General features: G+C 41.0%; 1 protein-coding gene across 4 annotated transcripts; it reads left to right on the top strand.

The window, feature by feature from the left end:
* Positions 1 to 221: 221 nt before the first annotated feature.
* On the top strand, positions 222 to 17,867 carry B3gnt5 (UDP-GlcNAc:betaGal beta-1,3-N-acetylglucosaminyltransferase 5). Of its 4 annotated transcripts, none has more exons than XM_050132000.1 (4): positions 222 to 533; positions 696 to 891; positions 4,269 to 4,369; positions 14,077 to 17,867. In XM_050132000.1, exon 4 carries the CDS (start codon positions 14,367 to 14,369, stop codon positions 15,498 to 15,500), a length of 1,134 nt encoding a protein of 377 aa, XP_049987957.1. In that variant the 5' UTR covers positions 222 to 533; positions 696 to 891; positions 4,269 to 4,369; positions 14,077 to 14,366; the 3' UTR covers positions 15,501 to 17,867. The 4 variants fall into 4 exon arrangements, with proteins under 4 accessions (XP_049987957.1, XP_049987955.1, XP_049987958.1 ...); XM_050131998.1 differs by having other exon boundaries at positions 12,516 to 17,867; XM_050132001.1 differs by lacking the exon at positions 4,269 to 4,369.
* The last annotated feature ends 2,758 nt before the right edge of the window (positions 17,868 to 20,625 follow it).

The following is a 20,625-nucleotide window of genomic DNA, read 5'->3' as shown; positions in this document are numbered from 1 at the left end:
GGAAGGGAGCAGAGAAAAATGTTGAGATCAATAAAAATCAATTAAAAATGCATTTGCTTGCTCCTTCCTCTAACCTGTAATTACTGATAATTTCCGGTTGCAGGCTGTGCAAGTACATTCGTGTGAGCTCAGCCACACATTTGTTTCTCTAAATCCGTGAAGTGACACTTCCCAGAGTCCACAACAGAGAGCGCGTGAGGGCGGTGCGCAGCACCTTCACAAACGCGCTGGTTGGGAAGGACTGCCCGGCAGGGCTGAGCTTGGGAAACGACGCCTGGAGTGCAGTGACTGAGTAACAAGCTGGAGGCTCTCGTGGCGGCTCCCCTGCCGGAACCTGGACCCTTGATCAGACCCGCCCAACTCGACCGGCTCCAACCGGCTCCAGCGGGGTCTCCAGCACAGCCCCGCCCCAGCTGCCTGACTTACAGGGAAATTTAGTCTGCAAGTTTTCTTCTTGAGACCTTTTTCAGCTTCTGGGAGAAGAGCCGGCCTCCTGACTGGGATGGATGTTTAGGAACTTGGGTTTGTACTTGGTGAGTTTTGCTGTGTGCTCCGCTTGAAATTATCTGGGTTAAAGGTTAAAAAAAAAATCAATGTGGAAGCTGGGTAGAGAGGAAGGATTTGCTTTTAAAACAGACTGTTGGCGTGCTATCATCACTTGATGTAAATTCGAGTTTCCTCTCTTTGTTATTTAGACTCCCAGAAACCCAAGTCCTAAGTGTCCGGACTGACAAAAGACCCGTCAGCTCTTAAGGTTTCTTGCTGTGAAACTAGGACGATCTCAAAACTGCTGCTCATTCGAAACCTACAGCTCGGAAGTGACTAAATGATGGTTGGATGAATGGATTGTGAATCTTCACCATCGCTGCTCCTAGATCAAAGTATCCCGAGGTCAGTCATTGCCCACGCAGAGTGTGTTCGCTCCCAGACCGCCACATCCTGCTGTGTGAGCCAAGTCCCCTCGGGGGGGAGGGGGGATGTGGCCTTGCGCCTTGCTTTAGACTGGAACACTCTCGCACCCGCTGCAGAGTCTAAGTCCCCGGGTGGGCTTGCTTTGTGCGGGCTCTGAGGTCCTCCCAGAGGATGGCTTGCTCAGAGTACAGTTCGCCCGGACCCGCCCCGCCGCACCTCCTGATTTCCTCCGCCAGCCCGGACCGGACTCGCCTCCGCGAGGCGGGAAGGAGAGGACCGCCTAGTCCACCCGGATGATGGGGGCGCATCAGGGCGGAAAGCATCGGAAAGATGGACCGCTGGCTCTTCGGTGCTGGCCGAGGCTGCCGGGTCCCGAGTGCGGAGAGGGAGGGAGCGGGCGGCCGAACGCCTTTGTTCACTGCGGCCTGTGGGCGCGAGCGCGGGTCGGCGACCACCCTGGCCGAGTCACCGCCTTTGTGCGGCAGATCCGATCTGACTGGCTAGGTCCAGTGCAGCCGGTTTCCCGGGTCTGCCGATGGAGAGAGGCGGCTGTGGCTTCACAGGACCCGACCCAGCCCTCGCCGGGCTTCAGACTGGGTTCCGAGCTTTACCGACGCCAGTGTGAATTCCAACCAATTCACGTTGGAAGCGTGGGGCGACTTGCACGTGGGGAGCTGACCGCTGCTTTAGACTAGTTACTGCCTGAAGAAGTGGAAACACTGAAACAGGCGGGTAGGGGAAACTGGGGAAAGTTCTTTCTAATGAGAAACCCCTGGCTACTTCTATTTCCTTTTAACAATACCAAATTTTATTTTGCATTTTGATTTTGATTGCTTTGAGCTCCCATTCTTTGCAGCAGTATTGGTTTTCCTAGGTTATGGGTCATATTACAGGGACACAGATGCCACCATATGGGCCATTTGTGGTGGTAGAGCAAATATTTAGGGTAACTTTCTGTTGAAAGTACATCCATTAGAATTGGATTTGTTCCTCTGTGCCTTTATTTTGGGAAACAGCCTGGTCCCAAGGGGCAGGGATGCCGGGGAGATGGATATGAGAAATCTGAAACTGACCCAGAAAAGGATGATTGAAGGTGCGGAAATGACCCTACCCTGAACACCGAAAGCGTGGTTAGTGAGCAGCTGATAAGGTTTGAACTTTATCCAAAGAGGGCTGGAGATACGGGCTGGTTCAATCTCAGAACAAGGGAAAAGACTGTCAGAAGAAACAAGTGGGAGATGGGGTAGTGTATTTTTAATGCAAGATAAATTTGGTACCTGAGGGACTTCCATTATATACTTAAAACATCTCTCTCTCTCTCTCTCTCTCTCTCTCTCTCTCTCTCTCTCTCTCTCTCTCCCACCTTCACCTCCCTGCCACTTCCTCCCACTTTACCATTCTTACTAAGCACTCACCACAGATGAGGCTGACTCTGTCTGTACCTGTCAGTCATCCAAGTGCTCACTTATGACACTTAAGGTTATGTGTTATGATGGGTAAGTTCTCTAACTCTCAGGAGCCCTGGAGCCCTTCTTAGGGAACTGGGAGATGAGAGATGAGTACACACAGACATGAATTTTAATTGCTTTGTTTACAAAGAAATTTCAGAAGATGGGAAAGGATTTTCAAAATGAAATCCAGACCCTATTGAGAAATGAAAGAAAGAAAGAAAGAAAGAAAGAAAGAAAGAAAGAAAGAAAGAAAGGAAAGGGAGAAAGAAAGGAAGAAAGAAAGAGGAGAAAGGATGGAAAAGTACTTATATATTTCATTAAAATTTGGATCAAATCTCTCTCTATAATCATAAATATATCGAAACAGATTTGTAGTAAAACTCCGTAGGTTTCTAGTTCTCAGATATAGAACAGCTTGGATAATAACTCATGAGTTTCTAAGTGGGTCATCTTTTAAAATGGGTCACTTTGGACAGAATCGCTGTACTCTTGCTGACTTACAAATTGTAAAGGGTTGAGTTAGGTCTGCAGCCAAAGTGCATTCAGATTTGCATCTCAGAACATACATTGAAAGAGACTGAGAGAAAGCCAGAAGATAGATAACTTTTCCAAAGTAACAAACAAGGTGGACACTGATGTGCTAGAAATTTTCTGTGCTCAGTTGAACAGATTCAAGCAAATTATCCAAAGAGTTCCTCCACTGAGCATCGAATCTCTCCCAGCAAAAAATGTGCAATAGTGTGAATCTATAACTACTTACAGTAAACAGTGCACATCATAGTATACAGTATATATTACTTTTTATATTTCCATATGTATGCATATATACATATACCTGTATTATGTATATTCTCATATACTCCATGTTTAAGAATCTTTATATTTAAAGATAAAAGGTGTGATCAGAAGCTTGGTAATGGTAGCAACATCTTTAATCCCAGCGCTTGGGAGGCAGAAGCAGGCAGATCCCAGTGAGTTAAGGCCAACCTGGTCTACAGAGCGAGTTCCAGGACAGCTAGGACTGTCACACAAAGAAAACCTGTCTCGAACAACCAAAAAAAGATTTAAAGAAGAAGGAGGAGGAGGAGAAACTTTGTTAGATAAGATATGAACTTTGAATAAGTAAAACGACTCTTTTACATTTAATGTTATGAATTTAAAGGCTGCCTTGGATTGGTCTTGTACCAAGATTTATCTTCTATAGTGAATCATTTAAAAATAGACAGCCAGTTTGCTATACAAAAACATCTTGCTGCCAAGTATAAGGCAACAAAATTCTAAAAGGTACAAGATTATGTGATACTACATAAAATCCACTTAAAATTTCATATTTTATCTCTATTCTTACTTTCCCACAACTCTTTCTGATAGTGCTGTAAGCAAAATAAGCTAACAGGTTGACTCCTGAGGTTTCGGTCTCCCTGACTGACAAGCTTTATCTGACTTCTGCATCATCATCACTGAAAGACATCTTCAGCGCCTGGATGGTCCTCAGCATCCTTTCTGGTCACAGACAGTGGACACCATTCTTCGTCAGTTAGGATCTGTTAGGTGACTGTTAGCAATCAATATTTTAATAAGCTTCTATCTCACTATTTTTTTTCAGAAGAAACCTATTAGAATGCAGCAGTTTTGAAAGCTTGATATTTGCCTGGAAACATTAGTCACCTACCAGTCTGTAGTAACTAACAATCCATGAATGGTTTCTAGAGAAGGAAAATTGATGCATATAAAGTAACTGATGTGGCCCACACTCTTAAGTTATGTCAGATGATCCTCAGAATACACTAGTACCTGGTTCAGAGGCAAGTCAAATGCACATGATGAGTAAAATAGACCAAATAAATGCACTTTTTTTTTCATTCTAAAACTCCAGAATCTTCTGTTCTATCTTATATCTATCAGGCCCAGATTTCAGGTTGCAGTAGAAGTGATTCTTTGGTAGAATAGCAAACCCTGAAGCATCTCTGAAGTCACCCCCAGCATCTTGACTGTGGCATTTTCAGGTATGTGACTAGTTAGCATCTGTTAACCTCGTGAAATGTAAACATTATTTACTTTTCAGGGCTGCCAAGAGCAAGGCAAGTGCTTCATAAAAGGAGGCGTATTATAATGCATCATTGCTCAGTGAAGACAGTTCTATACTCTTATGTTTGTATTCTCGTTTACTTTTTGTCCTCTGTGTGGCAAACTCTCAGTCAAGTGACACGTCTAGATGCCCATAAGCAGATGGACACCAGGTATAAGGTACCCAACATCACTGTATTCCTGATCTTACCAGGATTAAAACCAAGCCCTCCTTTCTGATCTCCTTTTGACATCTTTTCCCTCGTATTAGGTGCCAGTAGCTAACTTGGTGTTCCTCACTCTAGCTACATTGTTTCCCTTTGAGAGCTTTGAAATTACTGTACTTTGTCTTGCTATGTCTTCCTCAACCCCACTCCAGAAACCAACTCAACTGCACTCCACTTGTGTTCTTTCCTGGCTCTGGGGCTGCTTCTCTGTTCTTCCCCGATGTATGAACTCCTGCTCTTTTTCTCTAGGTCCTGCTAATGGTCCTGTCCTCATTTTCCACCTTCTGCCTCTCATCTCAGACAGCAGCCCTTCCCTACAGGACTCTTGATTTAGCAAATGCTTGACGATATCAGATTCATGCCCCCCCCCACTTCCCTTCCCAACTGAATCCAACATTTCAGATGTACCTTGGTGAATATTTTCTCTGGATCCTAAGAAATGTCAAGAATGTTTGAAAAAAAAATCCCAAATTTTGAACTTCTCAGGTTCAGACAAAGCAGTTATTATATGTGACGCATCCTAGTGACGTTGGGGGTGGAGCAGTGTTTGCTGTGTCTTATATCACACTAAAGGGGTGGACATTCAACTCTGACGGATAATGGACTTTTGCCTTTGATTTATATTCTGGCTATAAGCCTTATATAGTAACAGGTTTTCATCTCTGAATTATCCACACTTTTTGCCTATCATTTTATGAGCCAACTTTGAATATATGTTTTAAGTTTTGCTTACCCTTATTCAGGATTAAAATTTTGATATAGCTTTTTTAAAACAAAAAAGAAAGAAAGACAGGAAGGAAGGAAGGAAGGAAGGAAGGAAGGAAGGAAGGAAGGAAGGAAGGAAGGAAAAGGAATAATTTCTGAGGCTAGGGTGTGACTCACTATGTGATATGACTGTTCAATTTTCAATTTATCCATTATTTGTTTATCAAATTCTTGCTTCAGGTCCCCTCTGAGTTTTCTCTCCTCTTCTTCCCTCCTCTCCACTTCTTTCTTCAACCCTCCTTCTCCATGTTGGGTTGCTATCCTTATACCCGCTGGTATTCTTTGGAGAAAGGACTGTGCACATATAAGACACAGGCTCATCAGATCCCCTTTGCCCGTTGTTTACTGATACTGGGATCGAGTTGAAGAGGGGAGCATCTGCGCCCTTGCAGAGTCCAAAGAAGGCTTCTTAGTAAAGAAAAAGTGTTTAAAAACAACAACTACAAGCTCTGTAGATGGTAGAAAGTCATGAATGACTTCAGATTCTATGTGGTGTAACAGCTTCCTTTGTTACCCTGCTGCTTCTCCGGGCCTCGCCCAACCTGCCTCCCTGCTCTGTGGTCTCTGAGGGAACGGTGGTGTGAGTCATGGCAGGGAGAAAGGGCAATGGTGGACAGCTGGAACGTTGGTCTGGAAAATTTGAAGGTTAAATGGTTACCCTGGTATCTTGGTGCCCCAGTTTGTTCCTCTGCAAACACGGAGAGATCTTTTCACTCCCGTAGGTTGTTGCTAAGCTTAAAGCATGAGCAGTCACATGAAGCACGTAGAATAATGTCTGTTACGTAGAAAACATACCTATATCAGTAACTGCTGAGAGAGGAGTAAAGAAGTTTGTTTCAGCCAGAAAACAAAACAAAATGAAATCTGGTGGTGGAGGAAGATTTTATTTAGAATAACTAAGCATCCCTTCAACCCAAACAATTGTGTTGCAACAATGAGTTTAAAAGTCCAAGTTTAAGAAGTAAATGTCCAGCCTGAAACTTTCTTCATATTTTCTGTCTCCAATTCCACATACTCAAACTAAGAAAATTTTAGTGAGAAGATAAACCATCATGCTTCTCTTTAACCCCATGATACCAGGTCCTAGCTAAGCCTTAAGGCCCAACGTCACCCGTTTTTGCCATTTGATATTTCTGTGTCTTTACTTCTCCCACGCCTGGCAAATGGATCTAAGCCCATGTTTAATAAAAAGAAACTTAATTTAATTTACCTAGGTGAAGATTTTACAACTAGACCATCAAATAGATTGTATAATGCAAATCCCTGTGTCCCTCACATCCTTTTTTAATAAATTGGAACTAAAGTCTTTGGACTAACATTGAAGAGCTGACTATGAATGCATTCTTTATAGAAGGTTAATGACTTCAAATGGCTTCTGAATTTTGTTGATGGCTTGAGCTCAAGTTCTATGACCAAAGACAAATGTTGGATATTTTTTTCCTTTTTTATAACACTTACATTAGAAATATTCAAACCTGAATTAAAGAATATTATTATTATTATCATTATTATTATTGTATAATACTACAGATATGATTGGAAAATATCTGATGTTTCACTTGGGAAATGTGTAGGCTGAACCACCAGGTTGTTTTCCTCCTTAGGGAGCAGACTCAGCACTACTAGCTGGTAATTGTTTATGTGGCTACAGAAAACTTTGCATTTATTTCTTCTGAGTGATTCTAGAACAAGATCCAAAAGTTATCTCCTCCATGGGTCTCCATGCAATTCAAGCTTAAATATAAATGATATAATGCATTAAAGCTTAAAATGTTAATTTATTGGAGTTTTTACTAGCTCATATGTCATTCTTTACAAGTATGTTTCCTTTAAAGGGATTGTTAATATACGCATGACTCATGGATAGTCTATAATTTATACTGGTTTCAAAAATGAAGGTAACCATCAATCCTGTGCCATTTTCTATAAAACTCTTCTAAAGCAAGGTTTCTTTTAAAAACTTATTTTTAAGGTTTATTTATTCTATTTTACTTCTGTGAGTGTTTTGCCTGTCTGTTTTGGCACCACCCCTGTATCTGGTGCCCACAAGCATAAGAAGAAGGTATCAGATCTTCTGAAACTCGAGTTATACATGGTTCTGAGCCACCATGTGGTGCTGGAAACCAGACCCAGGTCTTCTGCAGGAACAAGAGCTCCTCACCTCTGAACATGTCTCAAGGCCTTCTGAGGCAAGTTTCATGACAGTAATTAATTCCTCTCAGGAAGAAAAAACCCACAACTAGGGTAGAATGGCTCGGTCGCTTAATTCTCTTCTTCTACTCAGTTAGTCTAACCCATTGCCTTCAAGTAACATTGATGGCTTAAACAGAGTTTTAAGATTTATTTTTGTTTTGTGAAAGTTGTTTTGGCATTTTCCCACATGTTAACCACACCTTAACAGCCTAAGGTACCCTTTAAAATACTTCCATTATTCATTGCCTTGTACTCCCTGTTTTTTTCCCGGCCCCAGAGCTTGCACCTCCCCATCTTCCTGCTTTTCTTGCCCTGTAAAAAAAAAAAAAAAAAAAAAAAAAAAAAAAAAAAAAAAAAAAAAAAAAANAAAAAAAAAAAAAAAAAAAAAAAAAAAAAAAAAAAAAAAAAAAAAAGCTCACCCACATTTATAAAATCAGCCATCTTCCTGTTCTGCATGCCCACCTTGTTATCTAGCAAATAGGACCCTGCTTCACCCCCACCTCAGTGAGCTGGTTTTCCTCCAGGCAGTCATACTTGAAATCCCATTTCCCTCCTTCCTCTTTCTTCCCCATCCCAAGCATTTATCAGGCTCTACGGAGATTTCACTTTTGCTGACAGGTCTTTGTCATTCTTTCTCTATCCAAAGATCTGTGTACTGTAGCTTTGGTCTCCACTTGGCTGTAGTGAGAGGTGGTGGAGTTTGAAAGGGTGAGGAAGACTAGGTCATTGGAAGAATTTCAAAAAATTAATGCTATTCTCATAGAGTTAGTTCTCTTGAGAGTCTGTTGTTATAAGGCAAGGCCACACCCTTTATATGGTCCCTTCTGAATGTAGCTGTATGCCTCTTTCCTTTCATGTTGTAACATGACCAAAGGATCCTTGCCAGGGGCCAAATATATAGGACTTTTTGATATTGAATTTCAAGCTTCTCAAATTGGGAACTAAGGCAACCTCTTTTCTTCATAAGTATCCAGCTTCAAGTACTCTGTTATGGCAATAGAAACCAGACAGATTCACATCCCCCCCCCCATCCATGCTGCCTTCATGCTAGGTTATACCATCCCTACTGCATCCTACGCTGGTATAATACCCAGATAAACTGGTTTCTGGCTAAATTAATACACGGATGTGCTGGTTTCAAGGGATTGTGTATTCTGCAACAGTACTGTGAGATTAATCTGTTTGCTCAAACTTAATACATACTGAACAAGGGAGCTATTTGTTATAAAAGAGGAGGAAAGAGGAATGGAAAGAGAGAGAGAGAAAACAAAGGAGAGGAGGAGACTGGGAGAGAGAAGAAGAAGAGGGGAGGGAAGGAGGGAGGGAGGGAGGGAGGGAGGGAGGGAGGGAGGGAGAAAGACAAAATCCAGCTGGTTAGGCTGTATTGTCAACTTAACACAATCTAGAACTACCTGGGAAGGAGGAAATTCAGCTACAGAATATCAGATTGGTCCAGATCTGTAAATAACTATCTTAACTGATGATTAATGTGGGAAGGCCCAGCTACTGTAGTGGCACCATCCCTAAGTATTTTTATACAGTCTGGGCTATGAACAACAAACAAACAAAATATAAGAAACAAAACAAATAAAGAAAAAACTATCAGAGAATAAGACAGAGCATGATCTAGCAAGCACTGTTCTTACTTCAAATTGCTTTTGATCAGGGTATTTTTCATAACAGAAAGAAACTAGAGGAGACTGCCTGCATCTCTCTGTACCTGTTTAAAGGCTTTCCTTGATTTTCCAAGTTCTCCATAAACAGTCACCCACTTCCCTGCTTTTACATATATTCTCATTTCTCCAATTTCTGCCACAAGAAGTTCTTTCCTTTCTCTCTGAAAACAGAGATCACCATCCTTCCTACATCCAGCTAGCAGGTCATCCTTAGTCTTTCCCAAAACTCCTTAATAATCTTCTCCAATCTCAGTGTTGTATCTGCAGTTGGCTTACTCCAAAGTAATGAAAGAGTACCTCACCATTGTGTGCACAGAAATTATACTTTATATGGGACAATGAGGCCAGAAATTATCACACCATGTTCATCCATCAGGCCGGGCTTGTATATGGCCATGCCACCATACCTGGCTTGCACCTAGCCATGCCACACTCCTTCACCGTGCCTGGCTTGCACATGGTCATGCCACACTCCTTCACCGTGCCTGGCTTGCACATGGTCATGCCATGCTCTTCTACCGTTCCTGGCTTGCACAGCACACACTCACATCCTTGCAGGGCTAATTAGAATGCTAAAGACTGCAGGTGTTTAACATGAACTTACACTGCAAGCATCGCCATCTTGGTTAAAACTTCAAAATTTTTATCAAGTTTTGCATATTGCAAAAGTACACTCAACAACAAAGTGAGTTGATAATTTGAAGTATTAGAAATCAGGTGTTATTATTGGGAGCTTTGTAGCTTCCTGACTGAAATGGATTTGCTGCGGTCCGGAGAGCAGCCAGTCCTGGCTACACACAGCAGGTCTCCAAAGGTGACTGGTCCCCTGGGCGTCCCTGGCGGCTAGACATGTGGGAGGTGGGTGGGCAAGGGACAGACAGATAGGCATACCATACAGATGGGTTTGCTGCAAGCTGCCTGGGTCCCCAAAACAGCAAGTCCCAAGCAGGGACGGCGCACAAGACCACGTGGCAGATCTCCATGTGACTGTGGCCGGCTGGTGGAGAGAGAGATGGATAAACATACCATACAGAGTAAAGTTAGACATTTACTAGGTGGATTATGGAGGAGAAGGAAAAAGGGGAGAAAGGAGGAGAAAGAGAGAGAGAGCAGGAAGAGAGAAAGTGCAAGTCTGAGGCTGCAAGCAGGAAGGTCATGGCTTGTCTCTTAAAGGGACAAAACAATCTTTACACTGACACACTAACTTGTGGGGTTTTCTTAAAATAATTTTAAAGAGCTCTTTTGTTTGAATAAATATTCTTTTGAGTAATTGAGGGGCACAGCTCCATGACTAGAAAGTATTTTAGGCTTTGTGGGAGCCTAGGCAGTTTGGATGCTCACCTTACTAGACCTGGAAGGAGGTGGGAGGTCCTTGGACTTCCCACAAGGCAGAGAACCCAGACTGCTCTTCCGGCTGATAAGGGAGGGGGACTTGATTGAGGGAGGGGGAGGGATATGGGAGGCGGTGGAGGAGAGGAGGCTGAAATCTTAAATAAATAAATAAATAAATAAATAAATAAATAAATAAATAAATAAATAAATAAGTATTTTAGGAGATGTCTGTCACCTTGTTCTGCTTCTTTAGAAAAAAATAATTTAAAGATTTTATTTTTATTTGTGTGTATGTGTTTCCTCCATCTTAATCACTGTGTGTGTGTTTGTGTGGTGGGTATGCGTGCCCATGTGCATGCACAAATGCCTTTGGGAATCAGAAGATGGTGTCAGATCCTCTGGGCTGGAGTTACACACAGTTATGAGCTGGCAGACACTGGTATTGGGAACTGAATAGGAATCCTCTCAAGAAAGAGACAAAGACTCTCAACCTCTGAACCCCTAATGTTCTACTTCTGTTCTTCGTTTTTCTGATTACTTTTTTTAAAATGATAAAGTTTCTTTCTCCGAAATGGAAGCAAACTAGACTTGTAGCCCAGCTCTTTGCCTGTTTTGCTCTAAGTTATTCTTTCCAGCACTCTGCTCCATGTTTCAAGGAAGCTCCAAAGTGAGCTGCAATTTTCAGTTCCCCCAGTAACATAAGTCACCTCTAATGTGCAGACGAAATACTAAAGCCAGTGAAGTAAAGGCTTCCCATGGTGACACAATAAGTCTGGCTAAGAGCAGAGGTGACCCTTGTCTCCAGTTTCTGGGCTGACACTGTGTTGCAAGTGGGTGCTGAACTTCACACTTGTTTTGAGTTTTCTGCAAGGCCCCACATTTTCTTCCACCTGATGAGCCAACTTGTGGGCTTCTCTTCAGTGACCTTACCTACGTTCCAGATGCCAAACTAATGATGTGCTTAGTGCTGTGAGGTACAAGAGGAGGAAGGGAACCTGTTGCAAAGAGCTGGGGCAGCACTGCTCACTCCTGTTGGAGGCAAGTGCTTCTGTTCTCCTTCGGGCTAGGAAATGCTTCCCTTGGCTGCTCTACTTGGAGGACATTGGTTCTTTGGAGATTAGAAAAAAAGGTAAAAAAAATAAACAAATAGTTTACCTTTCCTAAATCTTCCCCTAATCACACCACTACTTTCAGTGAGATTTGGTTATAGTGTATGTAAATAGTGAATCAGTGTTTGTCTCTGTTCGTGAGTAGGAGAAATCTCATCTTCAAACCTCACGATAGGCTAAACGCAGTGGTCAAGGTGGCTGGCTTTGCCATTTTTCAGAAATATTTCTTGACTAATTGGTCTACTTAAGAGTATTTGAAAAAACATAGGAACATAGACATCCTAGAAAAACAAAATAATTATTATGGACCAGTTGCTATTTTAGCAGCAGCTGCAGCAGTAGCAGAACACCATGCTGAGTCAGGGCCCTGATTCACTGTAGGGATCTAGTATCTTTGGTGAGTCAGGCTTGTATCTGAATGCTTGGAGGAGTGGGTTCACAAGCTGATAGTTTCCTAAATTCAGGCTTATAAATGAGCTCGGTAAGAATGCACAAGGTAAGCTGGCTGAACACAGCTCAAAGGTAGGAAGTTGGTTGTGCCTGTAGAGTGTATGTGTGTGTGTGTGTGTGTGTGTTTTGACTGCATGCATGTCTGCACATCACATATATGCCATGCCTTTGGAGGCCAGAAGAGGACATTGGGTCCCCTGGAACTGGAGTTTGAGGCAGTTGTGAGATGCAGTGTGGATGCTGGAAATCTGGAAGAGTTCCTAAATCTCCAGCCCAATGTCTGTACTTCCCTACATTCCAAAAGTTAATGCATTGTTTTTTCCTCATTGCTAGGACAAAACACCTGACAAAATCACCTCAAGGAAAGAAAGGTGTGTTTCGATTCACAGTTTGAGGATATCCATCATGGCCGAGAAGTTGTGGCAGCAGAAAGATGAAGCATGGTCCACAGACCATCATCCATCCACTGTCAGGTGGCAGACAGAAGTGAACGCTGGACTTCTGCTTGCTTCCCTTTTTTTTATTCCAGTGGAGAACTCCATTCATAGGACATGTCAAAAGTTTGTCTCCTAGGTGCTTCTAGACCCTGAAGAGCTGACAATCAACATTAATCATCACATTTACCAACCTTTGTCCTCTTCCTAGATCTGTTGGAGTAGAAACTATAGATTTGTTCCAACTGAGAGTTTTCCTAGACTTCGTAAATGTTGATTGATGCTGCTATAAAAAATTCATCCATCAAGGATTATCTATTACCTCAATTTAAGTCTCTAGATCCTTTATGTTTTGCCTTCACGGGCCTCCCTTACCTGAATGATGACAAAGATATTGCCCCTGTATTAAGGTTATTTTGCAAACTTAAGGCAGAAACCAGCATCAGAAATTAGTGTTTCTAGTTGTTTTTCTCACCTTTAGAGTATTCAGTCCAGACATGATAAGCATATGGAGGGGTAGGAAGGCATTGCCATACTGATCTGCTGGAGCGAGGCATTCAGCCTTTTCATAATCAAGCCCACTAATGCATTAACATTGCATCCTTGAATGCATGCAACATAAAACTCATATCTACTGCTTTCTTTATACTCTTTGTTTTTCTTTTGCAGTTGTGGCTTCCTAAGCAGTTTTTGCAGTTTTAAAATTGATATTCTACCATGTTGTGCTATGCATGTTGATTAGCTATGAACACAGTCTCAATGGAGCTTGCTTTCATCTCCTTTTTTGGACATTTCTCATGACTAGCCTTTGAAGTTACTACCCCGACTAGGAGTAATAGTGGGGAATGGGAAATAGAGGAGAACCTGAAAACCCAGTGGTCTGGAAGGCAGTGTTACAACTGGAATTAGGCTCCTTCTTCAGGGTATTCAATGTGTACAATCGTTTTTATAACAGTATCAAGGATGGAGATCACAATTACAAGTACAAGGGTACAAAGCAGTATTTTGCTCTGGAATTTATGCTGTTGGCTTGCATTTAAATTGTAGATATAGAGATGATAGCTATTGGGAGGCTCTTTTTTTTTTTTTTTTTTTTTTTGGTTTTTTGAGATAGGGTTTCTCTGTGGCTTTGGAGCCTGTCCTGGAACTAGCTCTGTAGACCAGGCTGGTCTCGAACTCACAGAGATCCGCCTGCCTCTGCCTCCCGAGTGCTGGGATTAAAGGCGTGCGCCACCATCGCCCGGCTCTGGGAGGCTCTTTTTTAAGAGCAGGAAGAAACAAAGTTGTCAATATTCTGAATAAAAAGCTTGTATCAAGTATTTTCCTCCAGTTCTATTTTCTTTTTAATTTCACTTATTAAATGCTAATGGCACAAAGGTGACATTTGGCTTAAGGGACAAGGAGTAATCTTTCTCTTTATGGTAAATCAGTGACCCATTCATATGTTGTCCTTTTCGTAGAGTCACAGTGCATGTTCACAGGAAGAACCACATGGAGCAACAACATGAGGCCGTGCACAGAATTTAATGAGGAATGCCCGGTGGACAGCCTTGGAGGTGTCAGTGTCGTTGGACTGTAGTGCTCCATTCCTTTGCAATCCCAGAGGAATGTTGCTAGAAGAGATTATTATGTGGAATGAGAAAGTCCTATCTTTTGTGACCAATATGTATTAAGAAACACATCTATTCTGCAAATACAAAGTGCTATCGTCTTGAAGAAGCAAGCAGCCATTTCCAACAGACCTGAGAACATGAGAATGTCTGTTCGTGGCAGAAGAGGCAAAAGACGGAAGTTTTTTCGGCTCTTTGCCACCTGTTTTATATTAAGCTTCATGGTTTTCTGGGGCCCGATCAATAATCACATTGTGAACCATATGAAGTCCTACTCCTACAGATACCTCGTGAATAGATACGGCTTTGTGAACGATTCCCTGTCTCTCAAGCACAGCTCCGAGCAACCTCACTACCGATACTTGATCAACCACAAAGAAAAGTGTCAGTCCCAAGACGTACTCCTCTTATTGTTCGTAAAGACTGCCCCTGCAAACTACGGCCGACGCTCTGCAATCAGAAAAACATGGGGCAATGAGGATTATGTTCGGTCCCAGTTGAATGCCAACATCAAAATTCTGTTTGCCTTGGGGACTCCTGCTCCACCAAAGAGAGAAGAACTGCAAAGAAAACTGATTTGGGAAGATGAAAAGTACAAGGACATAATTCAGCAAGACTTTGTTGATTCCTTCTACAATCTTACTTTAAAACTGCTCCTTCAGTTCAGCTGGACAAACAGCTTTTGTCCACATGCCAAATTCCTGATGACGGCTGATGACGACATATTTATCCACATGCCAAACCTCATCGAATACCTTCAAGGGCTAGAGCAAATTGGTGTTCAAGACTTTTGGATTGGTCATGTTCATCGTGGCGGCCCTCCTGTTAGGGATAAAAGCAGCAAATACTATGTTCCCTATGAAATGTACCAATGGCCAGCTTACCCTGACTATACAGCTGGGGCTGCCTATGTCATTTCCAGCGATGTGGCTGCCAAAGTCTATGAAGCATCGCAGATGCTGAACTCCAGTCTGTACATAGATGATGTGTTCATGGGCCTGTGTGCCAATAAAGTGGGGATAGTGCCACAGGACCACATGTTTTTTTCTGGGGAAGGTAAGGCTCCTTATCATCCTTGCATCTATGAAAAGATGATGACATCTCATGGACACTTACAAGATCTGCAGGAGCTCTGGATGGAGGCCACAGATCCTAAAGTAAAGAACATCTCAGAAGGATTTTTTGGTCAAATATACTGCAGGTTAATTAAGATAGTTCTCTTCTGCAGATTGATTTACAGGAATCCGTACCCTTGTAGGGCTGCATTTGCTTAACAGCACTTGAATACTCATATTCTCTGTCATTGAGCCAAACTTGGAGGGGGAAAATGTCTGTGAACATTTCTCTACACCCTAAGTAAAATGAACTGAAAGCAAAAAGATCATTTAAAATCCCAGGGAACTAAAATGTTTCTTTGATTACAGAAACTAGTCAATGCAACACCTAGTTCATGGCTTAAATTCATTTCAAGGATTTCAGATTTTAAAAGATTTAGATCATGAGCAAAGGCAAAAGTAAAGCAAAATTCAAGTTCTCACTTGGTGCCACATGTGTCTTTGAGGTATGAAGAGCAATAGGGATGTCTTAGTATCAAAATAATGATTGTGGGAAATGCCTAACAGATGTATAATGGAGCATTTCTAAGAAATTAATGTCTATAGAACAATCATTCCAATTTATTTTTATTAAAGAGTACTTGACGGAGGTGGGCAGATGGTATAGAAGAAAAGTATACCAACCTGAAGAAAGTTTCATTCTGATAAGGACAGGAAAGAAAATGTCTACAGTCTTGTTATGGTTGAATCACTTAACACTGGCATTCCTATAAATATTTATCTAGACAGTTCTGGCAACATTTAAAATATACTTACATAGTTTTCTCTAATTTTTAATATAAAATTTGAGAAAGTCATCAGCTCTGCTCTCACCAGGATAATCTAAAATTATCAAGCAGAAGTAGTTCTTGGCCCATGAGAGCCTCTCTAAAGAGAAATTTCTGTCAACTCCAATAGGTTGGTTTTGATTTAATGAATTATGCCATGGATTTTAAAGCATTAAATATTGGCCTTTGCTTAAGGTAGTTATTTCAATACTGCTTACATAGAAGAATATAATAAGGGAAGAGACTTCAAGAAAAGACAGGGCTAGGGCTGTAACTCAATACTCAACAAGAAAAGGCAAAGTTGCATAAAAAGACTCTTTTCCTTGTAACTTGTGATATGTTAGCTTGGAGTCCAAATCACAACAGTGATTACTAGAAACAGTCCAACATCTACCAGCAAGGTCTCATAGGCCACAGATTTTGTTCCAAATTGACTTTTAATTTAAAAGTTTTTAATATGCTACCATGTCTAAATAATTTATTATTTGGCTAAATAACTATCAGTGATGATCTTTTAAGTATTTCAAACGTGGAAGCAGAGCAAGAGTGGTAGAGAAACTAACCAAACGAGGCTAAAAGTTTTGGTAAAGCTGCATATTATTTGTAACCAGCGGTTTGGCAGATCAAATAAATACACTGATTTTACAAAGTAGGATGAAAAATGTGCTGTAATGTCAACAATGCACCAGCACAGAAAGGACTAAGTGACGTCCATGGATGGAGACATGCAATGCAAGCCAAAACAATGACTTTAGCCAAAGCAAATGGCCCATTTAACAAACTTCAGACAGAGGCACATGTTAGAGAAAAGCTCAGCTGTCATTAGGATGGTATTGGGGGGGGAGTAAAACAAAGCAAAACAAAAAACAAAATCTAAGAATTTCTCAGAATACACAACTAAATGATACCTGTGTTTTTGCAGGTAGATTTTATTTTAATGTTTACAGAAATCTTTGTGAATTTTTCTACTATGATATTTGAAGCTTGTTTACACTGCTTGGGTAATTTCTTACTAACCTCAAGATGTGGTGTTAAACATTCTTAAGATAGTTATTTTTAGGATAGATTCAGGGTTTTAGATTATTATAGTTCAGATTTTTCTGATCAATTTTAAAAAAAAAAAAACTAGGAAACAAAGGTGTTATTTGACAAGCAGTTTCATAGCTAACCAACCCTCACCAGTTGGCCCTTTGATAACTGCTGGCTTTGGGTTTTATGTGCCCGAGTTTCAATTTTGAGCTTTGAAAAGTTGCCACTGATTAGAAAACATAGTTTCCTTGTGGCCACTGAGGTGGTCTTGTTTACACTCAGTACTCTATGAAGCAGTTATTTATTTGCTTGATTGAGCTCCCTTGAACAGTGTTCATCCTTAGAATAGAACCGGTTTGAAGCTAAAGGAATATGAAGGTACTTTGTGTCTTTTGGAATTGTTAGATTATTCCACCAACAGACCCAACGGCCTGAAAAGTGTGTAAATGGAATTATTCTAGCCTTTTAAAAAGGAAGAAAAACCTTGGTGCTGAAATCCAGTGTTGTTTTCAAAATGAAAAATAAAATAGAAAAGGAAAACAAACTACTGGTCCCTTGAGTAAAAGAAAAACATGTCTATATACAGTATTATTGCTAAAAAAAAAAACTTCTTAATTCTTGATTGGTTTGCATATATTATTCAGCTATTAATTTTATACCAAAATGTTTAATATTTATATTGCTTGAGTTTCAATCTTATATGGCAAAATAATTAGAAGGTCTAAAATGTCTATGCTTTCCAATAAATTACTTAAAAACCATCAACAATGTATTTAGACTCCTGTGTGGGCAGCATTTTGTACATAATCACCCTATTTTTGACACTGTCTTCTTTGTTTTCACATTACTGCTCTGCTCAGTTTAGAGAATTTATTATGGAGCTGTAGGAGGAGGCCACTTGTTTGTCCCAGCCACCCAGAACCAAAATAACCACACAGAAACTATATTAATTAAAACACTGCTTGGCCCATTAGCTCTAGCTTCTTATTGGCTAACTCTTATATTAATTTAACCTATTCCTATTAATCTGTATATCACCATGTGGCAGTGGCTTACCAGCAAAGATTCGGCATGTCTGACTCTGGCAGCTCCGTGGCGTCTTCCCTGACTCTGCCTTCTTCTTCACAGCATTCTGTTTTGTTTTCCCCACCTAGCTCTGTTCCCCTACAGCTCTGCTATAGGTCCGAAGTAGTTTCTTTATTTATTAATGGTATCCTGTGTGGACATCATTTTGTATATAATCACCTTCTTTTTGACACTGACCTCTTTGTTTTCACATTGCTGCTCTGCTCAGTTGAGAGAATTTATTATGGAACTGCCTATCGAGGTCTGCTTCTGTGCTTCTGGGGAAATGCTGTTCCTTAATCATTTATTCAAAATGACATGAAATAAAGAACACGCAGCTAGGATGCCATTTAACGAGGTTAGACTTCATTCATTGGCGGAGTAAAAGAGGAGTGTGGAAGTATCTGCATTACTCGGGTGTAGCAGAATTTTGTACTTGGAAGGTACTCGGGTACACCTGAGATGTCTGTACTTCATCACTTGGAAGAACTAGTTAACTTAAAGTATATTTTTGCCATTTACCTGAACATCATAGCTACAATGAGAGTAGGCCCTGTGATCTCTGGATGTGCCAATTCTCCATTCCTCCAAAAAGGCTTTAGATGTCTACCCTGCTATTTCTTCCAGTCAGTTATGTGTCTGTATCAGAACAAGATTTAATTAGCTTCCCTCACACTGTTCCTTTGCTCTGCTCCTCAAATCCTGCTTCCTCTGTGGAACCGAAACTCTTCCACCTGGCTTTAGAAGACCCATTATTATCCCCTGTAAGTTTACTTTGTTCACTGCTGACATCATCACAAATTCCTTTCTATCCCTTGATGTTATTGGGTTCCTTTGTCAAGAGCACTATCTCTGTTTTATGCATCCAAAGGGGAGTGCTCTAAAAAGCCCCTGGTTATAAGAATCTGGAAGAGGTAAGTTTATGTTAATGACCCATACAAGGCCACTGCAGACCTCATGTACTCTCCTCTCCTGCTGCCAGGCCACAGGGAAAGTGTGGCACACCTCCAGTCATTTCTGTCTGTCCCTCTTAACCAATCCCCACTTCTTATAATAATCCATGTACTCCAGTATTTGCCTTCTGTACCCACAGTCACACCTTTGACAACTCCTACTAATTGTCCCATTTTTTTCCTTAGCTATAATATAAACTCTGACCTTAGAGATTCAGCATATCCAATTACATAGTAATATTATTCTGTCAACATATTCACCTATGTAAAGATTACTCAGATCCCTTCCTGGGTACTTTTTGATGTCAGTATTTGCTTATAGTACTTAAAAATGTGCACTTTATGCTTATTAATCTTTTATTAATTTTATGAATCGTAATATTTTACACTCAAACATACTGTGTCTATAAAGTTAAGCACCAATAACTTTCTATCAGCTACTTGTCACAGTTCAAATCTAGACTATCAAGAGTAAATAAGGAAATTCATATCAAATAATATAGCTAAGACTGGAACACAGCATTATGCAACATTATAACAAAATGCAAAAGCCTTGTAGATTCTTTAATCTCATAATGAATTTGGCTAATTTTGCATTAACAATGTTTCACATGAGCGTAAACTTTTCATTAACAGTTTCACATTTTTCCTTTGTCTTTCTTATGACAAATATGATTTAATGGACTACTATAAATTATTATGGTACAAAATTAAATTATTGTATGTATATATACTATACAATAATTCACCAACTAATCACAAGAGTCAGGCAGGGTTACTACCACAGTGATGAAACACCATGGCCAAAGCAACTGGGGAGGAAAAGGTTTACTTGGCCTACACTTCCACAGCACTCTTTATCATTGAAGGAAGTCAGGACAGAAACTCACTCAAACAGGGCAGGAGCCTAGAGGCAGGAGGATGACTCCTGCTTACTGGCTTGTGAATCATCACTTGCTCAGTCTCCTTTCTTAAAGAATCCAAGATCACCAACCCAGGGATAGCACCACCCTCGATGTCCTAAGCCTTCCCCCATCTATCACTATTTAAGAATATGTTCTACAGTACTGGCTTTGTGGGAGCCTAGCCTGTTTGGATGCTCACCTTCCTAGATCTGAATGGAGGGGGGAGGACCTTGGACTTCCCACAGGGCAGGGAACCATGACTACTCTTTGGACTGGAGAGGGAGGAGGAGAGGAGTGGGGGGAGGGCGGGAATGGGAGGCAGGGAGAAGGTGGAAACTTTTAATAAAAATAAATAAATAAGAAAGAAAGAAAGAAAGAAAGAAAGAAAGAAAGAAAGAAAGAAAGAAAGAAAGGAAAGAAAGAAAGAAAGAAAATGTTCTACAGCCTTGCCTACAATCCAGTTTTACGAGGCATTTTCTCTGTTGAGGTTTCTTCCTCTCAAATGACTACAGTTTGTATCAAGTTGACATAAAACTATCCAGCATAGCATGTATCTGCAACTATG

This window comes from Alexandromys fortis, unplaced genomic scaffold (genome assembly GCF_014885135.2).
Source record: "Alexandromys fortis isolate MF-2015 unplaced genomic scaffold, M_Fortis_MF-2015_v1.1 scaffold_380, whole genome shotgun sequence".
NCBI classification, from domain to species: Eukaryota; Metazoa; Chordata; class Mammalia; order Rodentia; family Cricetidae; genus Alexandromys; species Alexandromys fortis.
This window is presented reverse-complemented; position numbering and strand designations above follow the sequence as displayed.